Below are 14,599 nucleotides of genomic sequence, written 5' to 3'. Positions count from 1 at the left end.
CCTCATAAAACCAAGCTCAGTACTAAGTGCAACATACAGGACAGATCTTTACTTCGGTATACAGAAACAAACACAAGATTTTCAGCAGTACTTTATGTACGTAGACAAGTTTTCATTACCTCACAAGTCATATGCACAGCATTTCACGGCCTTCTGGCTTTCCTACACACGCTCTTTAGCATTCTTTTCTGGTAGGAATTTTGGTCACAGTGTTTTAAAAAGCAAAGACTCTTTACTGGGTTGTAATCAAGCGTCCTTTAACGGAAGTCATTCTTGGTTGGACGCTGCAGGGGAAGCGCAGACGGTGTGAGGCAGACCTGAGCCTAACAGCAACACTGAGTGTACTTTACAGTCAAAGCCCAAGGTAAGGGCTGCAGTACTGATCCAACTCATTCATGCCTGGCTGGCCATGGCCTACATCCTCAGCAGCTTTCATTAAAGATGGGAGTTTAAAGGACGCTATAACTAAAGAGGCCTTTTTTGTTGTTGTTATTGCCAACAACAGAGCTCAAGGTCCAGAAAAAGAAGACCTAGTAACTTTTAACTTTTCATGTGGCACGTAACTCTTCTTTGATTCGCTCCTCATACTTTCCGCTACATTATTTTCTCTCACAAAAATGGCTTCAGCCTGCCCCCCCCCCCCCTTTGTCCAGCAGCAGTGAAATCAAGGCTGTGCACACTAGTGAGGATGCCAGAAAGGTTTCTTACAGCTGTAAGAAAGTCCACAAGATTTCAAAGGGAAAACAATCATAACTCTTACTTCTATCCTGGCCTCAGCCACCTGCTGCCCTTGTTATCCCTACATCTGGCAACCAAGATCATTCAATTTGTTAGTATCGAATTAGCAGGTAGTTTACCTGTTCCTTGCTTCCAAATTCCATCCATCTAAGAAGGTCTCTGAGGTTTCTTTCTCCAGCCCTGCCTCACCCTACAGAAAGCCTCTGGGAGCTGCATTTTATCTGGCCATTGTCCAAATTGGCAAACGGTGACAATTTCTTCGGGCTCCCGCGGCACTGGGGCAGTTTTTGGAGGGTCCCACAGGACTGGACATCCCTCCTGGGACATGTTTTCTGCTAACGCTTGGGAATCAATCCCGGCGCAGGGCCGCACTTGCAGCGTACCGAGCCCCCTCTGCCCGGTGCTCGTCCCTTGGCAGGGCTCTGGGCAAGGGCGTCCCGGGCACTCCCCGCGGGGGGCACGGGGGTCTGTTGGGTACCCGGTCTCTCCCCAGCAGCTCCCGCCCCACGCAGGATCCGGCCGGTGGCAGGGCCCAGGCCCCAGAGCCGACGGCCCCGGCTCAGCCCCTCGGCCCTGCCCCGCGGCGGGGATGGATGGATGGATGGATGGATGGATGGATGGATGGATGGATGGATTGATGGATGGATGCCCCGGCCCCGGCCCCGGCCCCGGCCCCACCCTGGGCGCCCATCCCCGCTGCCTCCGCGGGCGTCCAGAGGAGCCGGCGCGGTCAGAGGCGGGAGAGGGGCGGGCTAAAAGCGGCGGTAGGTGAACGGGGAGGGACCTTAAAGCTCCGGGACGGCGAGGCTGGGACCGGCTGCTGCTCAGGCACCGCCGGACCTGGGAGCGGAGCAGCGCGGCGCGCCCGTCGCGTCCCGGGTGCCTTGCCGAGCCGTGCCAGGTGAGGGTCCGGAGCGGCTCCCGTGTGCTGGAGCGGTGGGATCGGGACTAGGCTGCGCGCCCCCTGGACGGGTCGGGATCCGTGCAGTGTGCCGGGGGCGTCCCCGGCGGGGCTGGGACCGGGGGCGGCCGCAGGCAGTGGCGAGCGGCACCGCGGGGCTGGGGTGGCCACGCCGCGCCCGCGTCCCCCGCTTGCCTGCGCGGACCCGCCGGGAAGGCAGCCGTGCTCGGGTCGGGGCTGGCTGCCCCCAGCCCCGGGACGAGGCGGCGCTGGCGGGCCCGGGGCAGGAGGCAGGCTGCCGCGGCGCTCCCGCGGCGGAGCCGACAGCGGGAGGAGCCCTCGGGCCTCAGAGCCAAACGTTCGCAAACGGGGGCTGTCGGCCACGGCGTTTCCCCCTCGCTGCGGGCTGCCCGTCCGCCCCGGCGCTCCTGCCGCGCCGCAGGTCAGCGGGAGCACAGCTCGGCGCAGGGGGCCGCCTCGGGGCGCCCGGCTTGTAACCGCGACGTGGGGATCTTCAGTAGTTTCCAATACATGATGGCTTGGTTGGCGAGGTGAGTGTCCCGGTGGATTCACTCAGTCCCCGCAGCCAATTTCAGTGTTTCTGTAGTGGTGGATGAGCAGGGAGAAACGTCGGTTTTTCCCCCCAAACTTGCAGCACTGGTTCCTAACTGCAATGTGAGACCGTGCTTGGAGCCCAAATTGTGCATCCCACTGGGATATACAGTTCAAACTTCTCCTTCAGTGCTGATTAGTCCCTTGTGAAGGTTTCATTGACTTTATTCTAATGACTATGCAACAGATATGAGGAAATTCTCAACAGAAAGATATGGGCATCTGATCACAGCCTAGAGTTTAGGTCAAAGTAAAAAGTTGCATAAAATGCTGCCAGTTTCTGTAGAGACAAAATGTGAAAAGTCTAAGGAATTCCAGCCACCTTCTCAAAGCTGGTGTTTTTTTTTTTTTTTGCCTTACCCAATTTTACCTTTCCTCATGACAGTAAAGCTGACCTCTCCCTCTTGCCTCAAGGCTTGTCTGTACAAGCTAGGCCCTTGTACCAAGGGTATGTGTTGAGGCACGTTAGTCCTTTGGTTGTGTGGCAACTACACCAGGGTAGAGAAGTTCATTCTTTTTTTTTCCCCCTCTGTTATGTGAGAATGAGAGATTTTGAAAACTTTGACCATTGTGGTGTTGCAAAGTACCATGCTCTCCCCACAGCACACGGCCTGCGCCAAGAGGATACAAGCTCTTACCCACAGCCAGTGTGGCTCTCCCACACAGCAAAGTTGAGCCCTAGCCTTGAGAGATGATGGACCAGCTACACAACTTCCCAGCTCTGGTTTCACAGTGTTTTGTCCAATTCTGTGATAGTTTCCAAATGGCCGTGATCAGTGAAAGCTGAGCCCTGAGACTGAATTCTGACTTCAGCAAAACTTGCGTTTCACTTTCAAAGGGGCAGAGTGTGGATTTGAGTTTTCAAGAGCAGGAGGAAAGCTGAAATGGAGCTTCTCTGAAGTTTGACCTGCTGTTTATTCTGCTGGGGTGTGATAGCATCTGGAAAAATCAACATAAACTCTTTAACTGAAGGCTTTTTCCTCTCAGCTCTATGGCTCTGCTTGTCTCCTGTTTGGTTGAGGTAGCTGTGAATGTGGAAGGGCAGGCTTTGCGGTATCTTCCTTCGCCTGTTGGTTTGTGCTAGGTACATGTGCAGCCCTGACAGAGCTGGCCTGAGGCTTCTCAGCAGTGTTGGCAAAATCAAATGCTGTACTTCTGAGTTGGAGGGCCATGTCTGAGCTACAGCAGAAAGCCTTGGAGGCCTGCTGGAGGTGTCTGGCTGGAGTGAGGGCTTCTGCTGAAGAAGGCCTAGTACTTACCTCGGAGGCAATGAAAGCGCCAGCCCAGCCTTCTAGGGCTGTGATGTTGGCAAAGAAGCCCTGTGAAAACTATTAGAGAAGTCTCTACTTCGTCTAGATGTGGCCTTAACTGGTGCAGTGATAATAATTTCTATTGCTTTGGGAAATACACTGAGAGGCAAAACACTGACGAGAGTCAACTGTAGAAAGGGAAATAGCTCAAGAAAGGGAAGGAGGGCATAGGATGCATGGAGGTAATGTATTTGAAGATGTAACTTATTTCCTGCCGAAAACCTTGTTGAGAAATGTGTCAAGGTATGCTTGTCTCATCATAAGTATGTGGAAGGAGAGAGTTTAATAGGCTGTTTGAGCACATAAACATGGGTGACATTAACAAAAGTGACTTGCATTTGCCTATGACTGGTGAGTGAGTGCTAGGATGTCCTCTTGTTTGTAGAAGGTCTAGAGCTGATTTTTCACCTTTTGAAAAGTGACCGTGTGGTGTATTATATCATCTTGCAGGTAAAAGGACACAGAAAAGAAGATGGACTGGGGAACTCTGCAGGCCATTTTAGGAGGCGTAAATAAACACTCCACCAGCATCGGGAAGATATGGCTCACAGTCCTGTTCATCTTCCGTATCATGATCCTGGTTGTGGCTGCAGAGAGAGTCTGGGGAGATGAACAACAAGATTTTGTCTGCAACACGCTTCAGCCTGGTTGCAAGAATGTTTGCTATGATCACTTTTTCCCCATCTCTCACATCAGACTCTGGGCCCTGCAGCTGATCTTTGTTTCCACGCCTGCGCTGCTGGTGGCCATGCATGTAGCTTACAGGAGGCATGAGAAGAAAAAGCGATTCAGAAATGGTGAGAAAATTGATATCGAAGAGCTGAAAAATGAAAAGATTCACATTCGGGGCCCACTGTGGTGGACATACACCAGCAGCATCTTCTTCAGGATAGTCTTTGAAGCCGTCTTCATGTACATGTTCTATTACATGTACGATGGGTACCAGATGCCTCGCCTGGTGAAGTGCAATGCATGGCCCTGCCCCAACACAGTGGATTGTTTTGTTTCTCGACCCACTGAGAAAACCACATTTACTATTTTCATGCTTGCTGTGTCTGGGATCTGCATGATGTTGAATCTGGCTGAGTTGTGTTACCTAATGATAAAAATTTGCATGAAAGAATCAAAGAGAACAACAGCTTTAAAATAATTCCCCAGTTTCAGGATTTCCTAGGTCCCCATTTCCCTCAAACTTTCTTAGGTGTCAGAAAACAATCCACAATATTTTTACACTCAAGGAAAAGGATAAAAGTGAACATTGAAGTTTTAAATATTATAGCCTCCCTGGGAAGCTGCCACTGAGGCGGGTTTTAAAGATCATCATACTAATTCGGTATTCCTGCAACCACAAATAGAGAGAGCAGCCTTCTGGCAGCAGCTTTTCCTGCTGCTGGATTCCTGCTGTTGGGACAGAGTCACTTTTCAAAACATGGGAGTGGAAAGGCCCAGAGAAGGCTCTAGCGCCCCAAGGAGATCCAGGAATCACAAACACAGCATGTCAGCTTCAGGGGTAAGCCAATAACAAAGGGTTTTGGTCAAAAGTGGGGTGAAGGGTTTTTGGGGGGAGCTTATGTCTTGTGAAAAGGAAGAAGCCAGCAAGGTGACTGTTTATAGCAGGTGTCCTAGTTTCTCTTAAAGTAGTCTGGAGAGCAGGGAAAGAGCCTAGGAACACAGATACTCGATGGCAATGCATGCTGTCAGCTCTGCTGGGCACCAAGAACGGTTTTCATCTTTTTATCTCCTCACCTGCACTGCAGAGCGTCTCCTACAGGGTTGGGGGTGGCCAGTGTCAACTGCTTGTGAATATCATTAGGTCAGCACTGACTCCCTCCACTCACAGGGGCTGCAGCAGTGGGAGGAAAGAAGTCTGTTTTTTCATTCTCTTGGTCAGGTGAAATTAAGGATTGTCACCTTTGAGAAGGTGGGGGCAGTGCAACTGTCTTCCTCCTCTTGTTCTCCCCCAACACTTTGTGAAGAATCTCAGTACGTTTTATTCAATGGGGAGACTTTTTACCACCTGACTGTGCCTCCTTCAGCTGCGTACCTTTGAAATTATTTTTTTTCAGTAAAAGCCAAGAAAAATTGCCTTGTTTCATTCTGCTTGTTATCCAGAAGTGCTTCAACTTACAGCATGATACATAGTAGATTGCACCTACCAGTGCTCCTTCCACCAGTACCTTTTTCTTATCCAACCTGCACAGCTTTTCCTCATAAACCTTCTCCCTTTCAAGTGTGTCCATCGAACCACTCCCAACCTCTCTGACATTCCACATTGTGAGACTGAATCACCCTTCTTCTTCTTACAGTAGGTCTAGCAGGAGTTACAGACAGTTTGCAGAGCTAAAATAGCAATGGGACCCAATCAGAAATGAGGAGGAACTTGATATTTTTCTTGAAGTTCACATTGCTGAACTGTGAATTGTACTAACTTGAAGAACTATGTGAGTCGGTCTGCTCTTGTCTCTAATGTGGTTTATGCCTGTCATAGGCAGCTACACCAGCACATACTGCCACACAGTTTATCTCCCAAGTGCCTGCCCATTGAACCCACTTCTAGAAAGCTGGCTATTTCTCCTCCTTTGCTTTAACAACTGTTTTTCCCCAAAATGAATGAGCGCTATCTTAGCTTCTCTATTTCCATTCATCTCTTACTGTACATTTAAGTTTATCACTGTTGGAGTAAACAAAGATACGTGAATTCAAACCCATGACCCCTCACTGTGCACTGGAAGTGCAGCGTAAGCAGGCTTGACGGCAGATGGAAATCTGTCATCTAGGAGGGGAGCAAGAAAATCATAAACCCACCATCCTCAGAAGCATGAACAAAAAGATGGAAAGTCATTAATAACGAGCTGAACTGGAAACTTGGACTGTGAAAACATCCTTAATCCAACTCTAAAGAACAAAGCTTGGCATGTGTCAGGTTTGTGCTCGGTAAAGTTGCTGCATTGTTCTGTGTACCAGCGTGAAGAGAACAAACTATCTACACTCCCAGTGCTCTAGTATTACATTTCTTTTGTAATAACAGGATTTTTTTTTTCTCGAAATTATAATTAAAGCACTCTTGTGGTGTCTGTTTTCTGTATTACTTGTACGTGCCATGTATTACCTAATGTGACTAATGACAATCTGTTTACCATAGTGGAAAATGTATGTACTAATACTACTCTTCATAGCCAAGGGCTGCTGTCAGGATTTTAGCCTTCTGCTACTGGTTGTTTTTTCAATTTGTCACACTGCCTGTTATCCTGCAGACTTCGTGAGCTGACACTGGAAGGTCACATATGTGACCCCTGCTAGAAATCAAATGTACTGACTCAGTCAGCCTTGTACTAGCAGAACTGCAGCTGGAAATGGCTGGTGATAAATAACTTAACCAGCTCCACAGGGGAGAGAGTTTGTTTTCCCAGTCTGCCTTTGAGTTTAACTCGAACTTGTAATGAGACACACCAAAACTGGTAACACTGTGATGTTGTCTCAAACGAACAGCTTGGCAACCAGATTACCACACAGGGTAAAAAAGATAGAGATAGGGAGAGTGTCTGGAAGTGGCCAAGAGAGGGCTTTGATCCAGAACTGTGGCATCAGGCGGTAACAGCTCTACCAGGACAGACTTCCTGCCTCTAAGATTAATTTTCTTATAGATATTAAATTTGACTAAATAGCTGCTTTGTAGGGAAAAAAAGGTCCAGGTTCTTCATAGGAACACAGGAATTGCACCTATTTCTATGTGTGCTACCTTGCATGGCTGACCTACACGTGGATTTTGTACGGATTAAAATACAATGCTGTGTTGGAATTGTCTGTGTTCTTGCCTGAAATACGCTAGAAATGTCTACCTTTTTGGCACTTGGTTCCTAAGCTCTGCTCAGAATGAAGATTACAAGAGTGTTGAAAACTGAAGCAGCAAATCTGAAGTCGAGACTGTAAAAGGCTGATTCCTCACTGCCTGCTGTCCAGTGTAGCCACGATATAAAGGGTCAGATAATGTGGTATCAGAACTGGGGAGTGTAGGAGTGGGACTGGATAGAATTATACCTTGATTGAACTCACCAGGAGAAATCACCATTGACTTAATCAAGTTAAACTTTCATCCAAAACCTTGAAACCAAGACTACAAACGTGTTCTTCCAAGAGGGGGAGGGAGAGAGGGGAAGCAAACTTCACTGTTAACTGACAGGACCAGCTAGAGAAAAAAAACACTAGCTCGCATGGGCAAAGACTGATTTAAAAGGAAATCAGAAGTATAAATCTGTATTTATGACTTCTGGATATAGAAGTAGCTTTATTAAAGGTTTTCGTAGACAAAAATTAAAAACTCTTCAGATGTTTTACAGTTATTATGAGCCAATGTACTGTGTTATTTCGTATCTGACAGCAAGAGTATAAAAGAAAAATTATACGGTCCATACAGAGAAGAGCACTCCTGTACCATGGAGGTTCAATTCAAAATAGCAACACTGTTAAAAGTTGCTTTATTTTGTAAAAAGTGTACTGCAGCAAATAAGCAACAGCTAAGAGCACTTTACTGCAAACTGAACTTAATAAAAATTAATCTCCTTTTTTCCCCTAATCATTTCCCTAATCAGGCTGGGCTTATTCAGCTTGGAGAAGAGAAAGCTCCAGGGAGACCTTATAAAGGCCTTCCAGTGCTTAAAGGGGGCACGAGAAGAAGAGGCCTACAGGAAAGGTGGGGAGGGACCCTTTATCAGGGAGCGCAGTGATAGGACAAGGGGTAACAGTTTCAAACTGAAGGAGGGGAGATTTAGATTAGATATAAGGAAGAAGTTCTTCACTATGAGGGTGGTGAGGTACTGGAAGAGGTTGCCCAGAGAAGCTGTGGCTGCCCTCTCCCTGGCAGTGTTCAAGGCCAGGCTGGATGGGGCTTTGAGCAACCTGGTCTGGTGGGAGGTGTCCCTGCCCATTGCAGAGGTGGTGGAACTAGATGGTCTTTCAGGTCCCTTCCAACCCAAACTGCTCTATGATTCTGTTGTTCTATGATAGTTCCCTCCCCTGCAATTTAGGCCAATGTGTTTTCCCAGGCAACAAAATCATATTCAGATAATTGCACTGTATTTTGTGGTCACCTGTTCTGATATTTAGCACAGCCATTACCTTGGGTGTTAATTATGGGTTTCTTTGCATTTTCACCATCTTATTATCTATACAGTCATTTGAACCTGTCTGTAGACAGTGGCAAAAGTAATGGTAACTATCTGAGGCTTAAGGCTTAATGAGCTAAGACTAATGGTGATGATCTTCAAGACAGTTGAGGAGGTACATACACTTTTTTTCCCCCATCTGACTAGCCCAGCTTGTCATTGTAATTTTACAGAATATTTTTCTCATCTGTAAAGCTGTCCCAGCTCTGACCTGGGTATTTTCTCTATAAGCCTTCCTAGCAACCAAAAAAAGTCTTTATAACCTAGGTTTGAAGATGCATTATGCTTTAATTGGCAGGCCCAGCTGAGGAAACAAGTCACATCTCTCACTTTCCACCTTTGAGAACAGAGCTTGCCCCTGCTATGGTTGGTCTCCAAGTACCACCATAGAATTCAGCCTCAGATATTGGCCACATGATTGCACATAACTTCTCCCTTTTTCTGTCTGTTAAATCACTGCCACTAACTCAATGATTATTTTACATCTACCTGCTCTATGCTCAACCCATTGTATTTGAATAAGGCATCTACTAAAAAATATCCTCTCTGAGAATACCACAGGTAGCCAGATGCTTGCATAAGCCTTTCTGGTAAAGGAGTGATACGGTACCAATATGACATACAGTTTAGGGAAATATGTTTTGAGTGAACTGATAGACAGACAGTTGAGTTATGATCACTGCAGGTTGTAGATAAATGTTTTGAACAGCAGTGTCTATTCTGCGTGCTGCTAAGAACCAGCATTTCACTCGTAGCCTGGCAGAGTACCCAGGATAATGAACACTGTAGTGTGTGAATGCAGTCACACGGCTCTGAAGCAGGTGGCATTTTTTAGTGGACAAGCTGTGCTGGACAGGCTTACTGGCCTAGGCACACAGAATCACAGACTGGTAGGGGTTGGAAGGGACCTCAAAAGACCAACTAGTCCAACCCCCCTGCCAGAGCAGGACCACCTAGAGCAGGTCACACAGGAAGGCAAGGTGTATCTGTTCTGTTGTCTTGGCGATTACATTAATACAGGCTTGTCAGCCGGGAAAGACAATAGCAGTCTTAAAACTGTTTAAGTTGGGATCATGAAATTTGGTTTAAAAGCGTTTTGCAGATCATTTTCTACTGAGGTTCAATCTTGAAGACAACACAAAAATTCCTCCCACACCTCTAAGTGATCCACACTTTAGCAGGAATGCTGCACCTTCTTTTGATGGGGTGACTGGAAAACTTGCTGTTTGGTATCCAACTATCAGCATTTCATTTGTGACAAGACTTCTTTCACTTGATTTGAAAGTATTATAGCAGTCCTAGTACAGAGTCAGCCTTGAATCTCACTGTCTCTGTGTTTCCCCCACTGAAGGATAAAGGTCACAGCTGTGTCATGTTCACAGGGAGCAGAACAATTTAATCAAGAATTGTTTGTTAAGATCATTGCAACAGGTGCCAGAAAAAATATTTTGTAATTATTGTGTGGTAAAGATTTCAAACCTATTGTATGCTGCATCATTAGTATAATGTGTGCTTACAGTTAGTCATGTCCCTGCAATAGGTGTTGCATCCTTTCCAAGGACTGAGGGTTTCATATACAGTTCAAATAGCTTCCACAATCTCTCCAGCACAAATAAACAGAAACAATCTATACACTTATCCACACACATGTGCACACAGACACAGAGGAACAAACTGACTAAATCATTATCTCAGTTATCTGATAGAAGGCAAGCATTGCAACATGGATTTGTTAGGAGTAATTTCTGCCTATGCCATGATAAAAGCTTTTATGTATAGCAGTAAAATAGTTATTAATGACTCATTGTCAGAGTGTAAGGATCCACCAAACGGGATAAACTGTATGCAGCTGGGAGGAGCTGCAGGCACATGGGAAGATAGGCTTGGAATTCAGTAAGATCTGTATTGCCAGGAGAAATGGTCTAGCAAAAGCAGTTTGAGGAGTCAGGAAGGACTAAATGCAGCTATTAGGAAACACTAAGCACTTGCAGAACTTTAGGATGGAGATGTGAAGCACAGGACAGTTTTGTAGAGAAGAGCTGGAGTTTGTAGTGGATCATCAGTGGATGAGTCAATAACATTGTTGACTTGGAAAAATATCATACTTGTATACATTAAAGATTTGTCAAAAATAGCATGTTTGAAATAATGTTTCCACTCTTGTTAGCATCTGAAAGTCTTTAACTAGACCCTGCTTAGTGGCACCACCAGCCCAAAAAGCCCGTCTATCAGCTGGAGAAATCCAGGAGTCAGGAATAGTATACGACCAAATGCCTAAAACACAGAACCTGTGAGGAAAGCCTGAAAGAAATGAGTTGGCCTGGAAAAGTCTGAGGAAAAAGCCAATAGCACTCCTCAAATCTGTAAAAGATTGTGGTGAAGATGAAGATGCTGCTCTTTACATCCACTGGCAACAGGACAAGAAATAATAGGCTTATGTTGCAATAAGATGTAGGCTAGTCACCGTGAAACCTCTCTGTGAAGAGGGCTAAGCATCGAGTTGGATGGCAGACTTTCCATCACTGAAGATCATTAAATGGCAAATCAGTCCAATGTCTGTTGAGGATGGTCTAGCTATAGGACTCTGCTCTAGGACAGAGGGAACTTCTAAAATCTGTGAGGAAGGGGACCCCAACCGAAAGAGGCAGTTGTAGAGGTTCCTTTTGCTGAGCCAAAGCTCAGCTACTGAATCAAAATCTTTTTCATATAAATTGAAGTCAGTGCAGGGTCTATCCAGTATGATTTCTGTTCAGCATGGTTCCTTTGTGCTTTTAACAATTGTGATAATATATTCTTGCGCTATAATGAATTCCACCTGACAAAGCACGTGAGGTGGCATTGTGAGTAAATAAATTTGTAATTAATATAAATGAAGTCGGTGATGGAATTATTTGTTCTCTTCAGCACACTGGGTAAAAAGCTCCTTCTGCCTCCATTTTGTGTCTCCTAAAATAGTCCTTCCTCCCAACAGGAAGAAGACCGAAACCCAGATCAATTTTTAGTTTTGCTGCCCAGTTGACTCTACATGCAAACATTGGTGGAGTTTGCTGAAGCCTGGTCTACAGCCAGGAGAAGTTTCACAGCAATAGCATGCCATTTTGTGTTACTGGTTTCTTTCAGTTCAAAGGCAGACCATCATGTTGTGCAGCAGTTTGAATTTTTAGTGAAATTGTCCCATACATGAGCTTGTTTCTGTATTTCAAAGCAAGATATCTATTGCTGTTCCTGTCTGTGGAAGGTAGCCCATATCTGAGGCCTTTACAAATTCATTGTGCATGTCAGCAAGGGATATTCCTGGTAAAACATACCGTATTTGCTCTTATCCTGAATACAATGAAAAAGAACATCCTTGTTTAGGAGCTTTGGTTGTGGTTTGGCACTATGAATTGTTTACTGGTAGTACTAGTTTAGGGCACTAATATCATCCCTTCCTGCTCGTTCTTACCCTGCCTGCGTCTCTCTCCCACCCCATTCAACACAGTGCCTCCACTCCAGGGCCTTCACTGTGCCAGCACCATTGTTTGCATAGCTGCGCTCAGCACTGGGTTGGCCAACTGTTTCAGCTAATGAAGAAACAAATGTTTTGTTTTGCTGGATTGTTTTTTAGCTGGATCAATTGCTTACAAATCCTTACATGGAAGCCACATGAACTTTTGTGCTGATGTGACCGTGGGGCAGTAGGCCACAGTGTTGGGCAAGAAAAGCTGCGGAAGGGGCGGAAGGAATGGCAGCATCTTGCGGTTAGTTGCTGCTATACACACTGCAATTTCAGCCCACAGCCTCTGGCTGTATTTTCATAACTGACTGCTACTAGAAAGGCAAAAGTCTTTCTGCCTTTTCCTTCTGTGGCTGCTGTACCCTTCCCTGCTCTCTAACTCCTCTTTGCCAGCCCTGCTTCTCACCTGATGGCTGTCTTCTTCCTTGCCCCGCACAACCTCCTGTAAACCTTTGTATGAGTTGATTTAACTCACTAACTCAGCAGAGAACTATTTGAACTCTGCATTTTTATTTGCTTTTGGCTCAGTTAGCTTTCTGCCAGGCTTGTGGCAGGCATGAATGTATTTCAAATATCAGTATTTTTATTTCTTCATGTTTCTGCCAGTAGTGTGCAGAAAAAAAAAAGCTTCACACCATGACAGAACGATAAAAGAAATCATTTCTCTTCGGATTCTGCACGTCCTGTGTCTCTTTTTTTCATGCTTCCTCCTAATAGATGGCTGGCTTTTACAGTTATAGTTCTTCCCCTGCTACATCTCACATGAAACTTTTGCTTCCATGAAGATGACCTGAAAGCATGTCACTGCTGCATATCCCAGAACAGCCCAATGTTTTTGTTGTGTTAAGAGACTTCCCACAGTTTCCAAAGGGCTTTCGAGAGGAAGCCTGTTCTGGTGGGCAAAACACCAGCCTAGGGCCTCAGTGCCATTCCCAGAACTGTATAACCTAGGATGAGTCATTAAGTCTTCCTGTGCCTCCATTTCTGCAAACCAGAAGTCACAATAACTCTTCCGACAAACTAGAAATAAAAATAATTCTTCCTGTCACCTGTTCTTATTTGTTACTGTGCTGTGTTCTCTGACGTGCTTGTCAGTAGTGTCTAACAGAACACTAATCACTAATTTGGACAATAATAATAATTACTATACAATATGAGATTAAACTATTACTCTAGTCTTTTAATTACCATTTTATTTATTAATTAGTTCTAAAGTCTTTTGATTCCTCTGTGTAGAAAACAACTAGAGAAGAAGAGATTTTAATCATCCTTCCCTCAAACTGCCTCCTGAAGTAGCAGAACCCTTTCTCAGCATTTAAATATCTTTAGTGCCATCTTCTGTAGAGTGGTGGCATGTCAAGCGCAATTCTTTTTATTGACGTACCATGAAGCACCACAACAAGCTGAACTGATGGCATTCGTAGCTCGTTTTTTTTAGGCTGACTGTGTGGACAGCACTGCTGAGCCACATATCACTTTGGCATTGCTTCTTTACAACTAACGACATGTTGCTGCAGTGTAGGGGTCCTTCCACTAAACTGTGTTTGGTTGTTCAGTTATGGGAAGAGTGACCCTCTTCTGTACTTCAAAATAGATGCTTAAATTAGAAATAGCGTGGGGCAAACCACTGTTTTGGATCAACACTGATCTGAAAAAGGTCCATTTTTCTTGTTGAGCAGTAGCTCAGGTTCAGACTAAGATATATCCCCTTAACTTACAAGATCTTTTTATAATTTCATAACACTTGATTTCTATTTTTGATCTTTCTTTCTACCTTGCCATGCAAACCTGATTCTGCTGATCTTAACAATACCTGCCTGACTGTGCTGTCTACACCCTTCTTGAATTCACTTTGTTTCTGCGCCAGCCAAATCATACACCACTGAAGGTCTGTCTACGTGTGGAAGAGGGGTTGTCACCTGTGTGGAGGCTTAGATGGAAGATGAAAAGTGGTACTAAAGAAGATAATTAAAGTAAGGCTGAAAATAATGTAAATATGCATTTCCATGTAAAAATTTAAATGCCATCTTAAGTTTTATGTTGCTGTCTAGCATTAACGACAATGGAGGGAACGCTTTAAGCATAGTAAGGACCTAGGGATTGGAGCACACTGAAGCGGCATTGGCCACTGGCAGTACTGTGCACCTTTAAAGGTAAGTGCCAGTGAGGAAGCCAGCAGGATGGCTCTTTCATGGGAATCCCCCTGTCAGAAAGGCCACATGAAGAGACACTTTTTAACACCATTGTTTAAATCTGAGAACATCTATCTTCTGAATAAATCCCTCAGGGAGACAAGTCCTACTTTTTCTGTCTCCCCTTATTTGGCTTCAGGTACTCCTGTTCTAGTATGCGACTAATAAATAGCCCTCCATACCTCCTC

The 14,599-nt window shown here is 45.4% G+C and overlaps 1 protein-coding gene across 1 annotated transcript; it reads left to right on the top strand.

Annotated features, from left to right (window-relative positions):
* The first annotated feature begins 4,033 nt into the window (after positions 1-4,033).
* Positions 4,034-4,711, top strand: LOC104343615 (gap junction beta-2 protein-like). Its single transcript, XM_009947556.2, has one exon. The coding sequence runs from the start codon at positions 4,034-4,036 to the stop codon at positions 4,709-4,711; it is 678 nt and encodes a 225-aa protein (XP_009945858.2).
* Positions 4,712-14,599: the final 9,888 nt, after the last annotated feature.

This window comes from Leptosomus discolor, chromosome 1, assembly GCF_034619465.1.
Source record: "Leptosomus discolor isolate bLepDis1 chromosome 1, bLepDis1.hap2, whole genome shotgun sequence".
Taxonomy (NCBI): domain Eukaryota; kingdom Metazoa; phylum Chordata; class Aves; order Leptosomiformes; family Leptosomidae; genus Leptosomus; species Leptosomus discolor.
The sequence above is the reverse complement of the archived record's forward strand: the minus strand, read 5'-3'. Positions and strand labels throughout refer to the sequence as shown.

What these genes read in the sequence shown, in the direction of transcription:
- LOC104343615 (XM_009947556.2), top strand. Translation starts at nt 4,034, where the DNA reads ATGGACTGGGGAACTCTGCAGGCCATTTTAGGAGGCGTAAATAAACAC.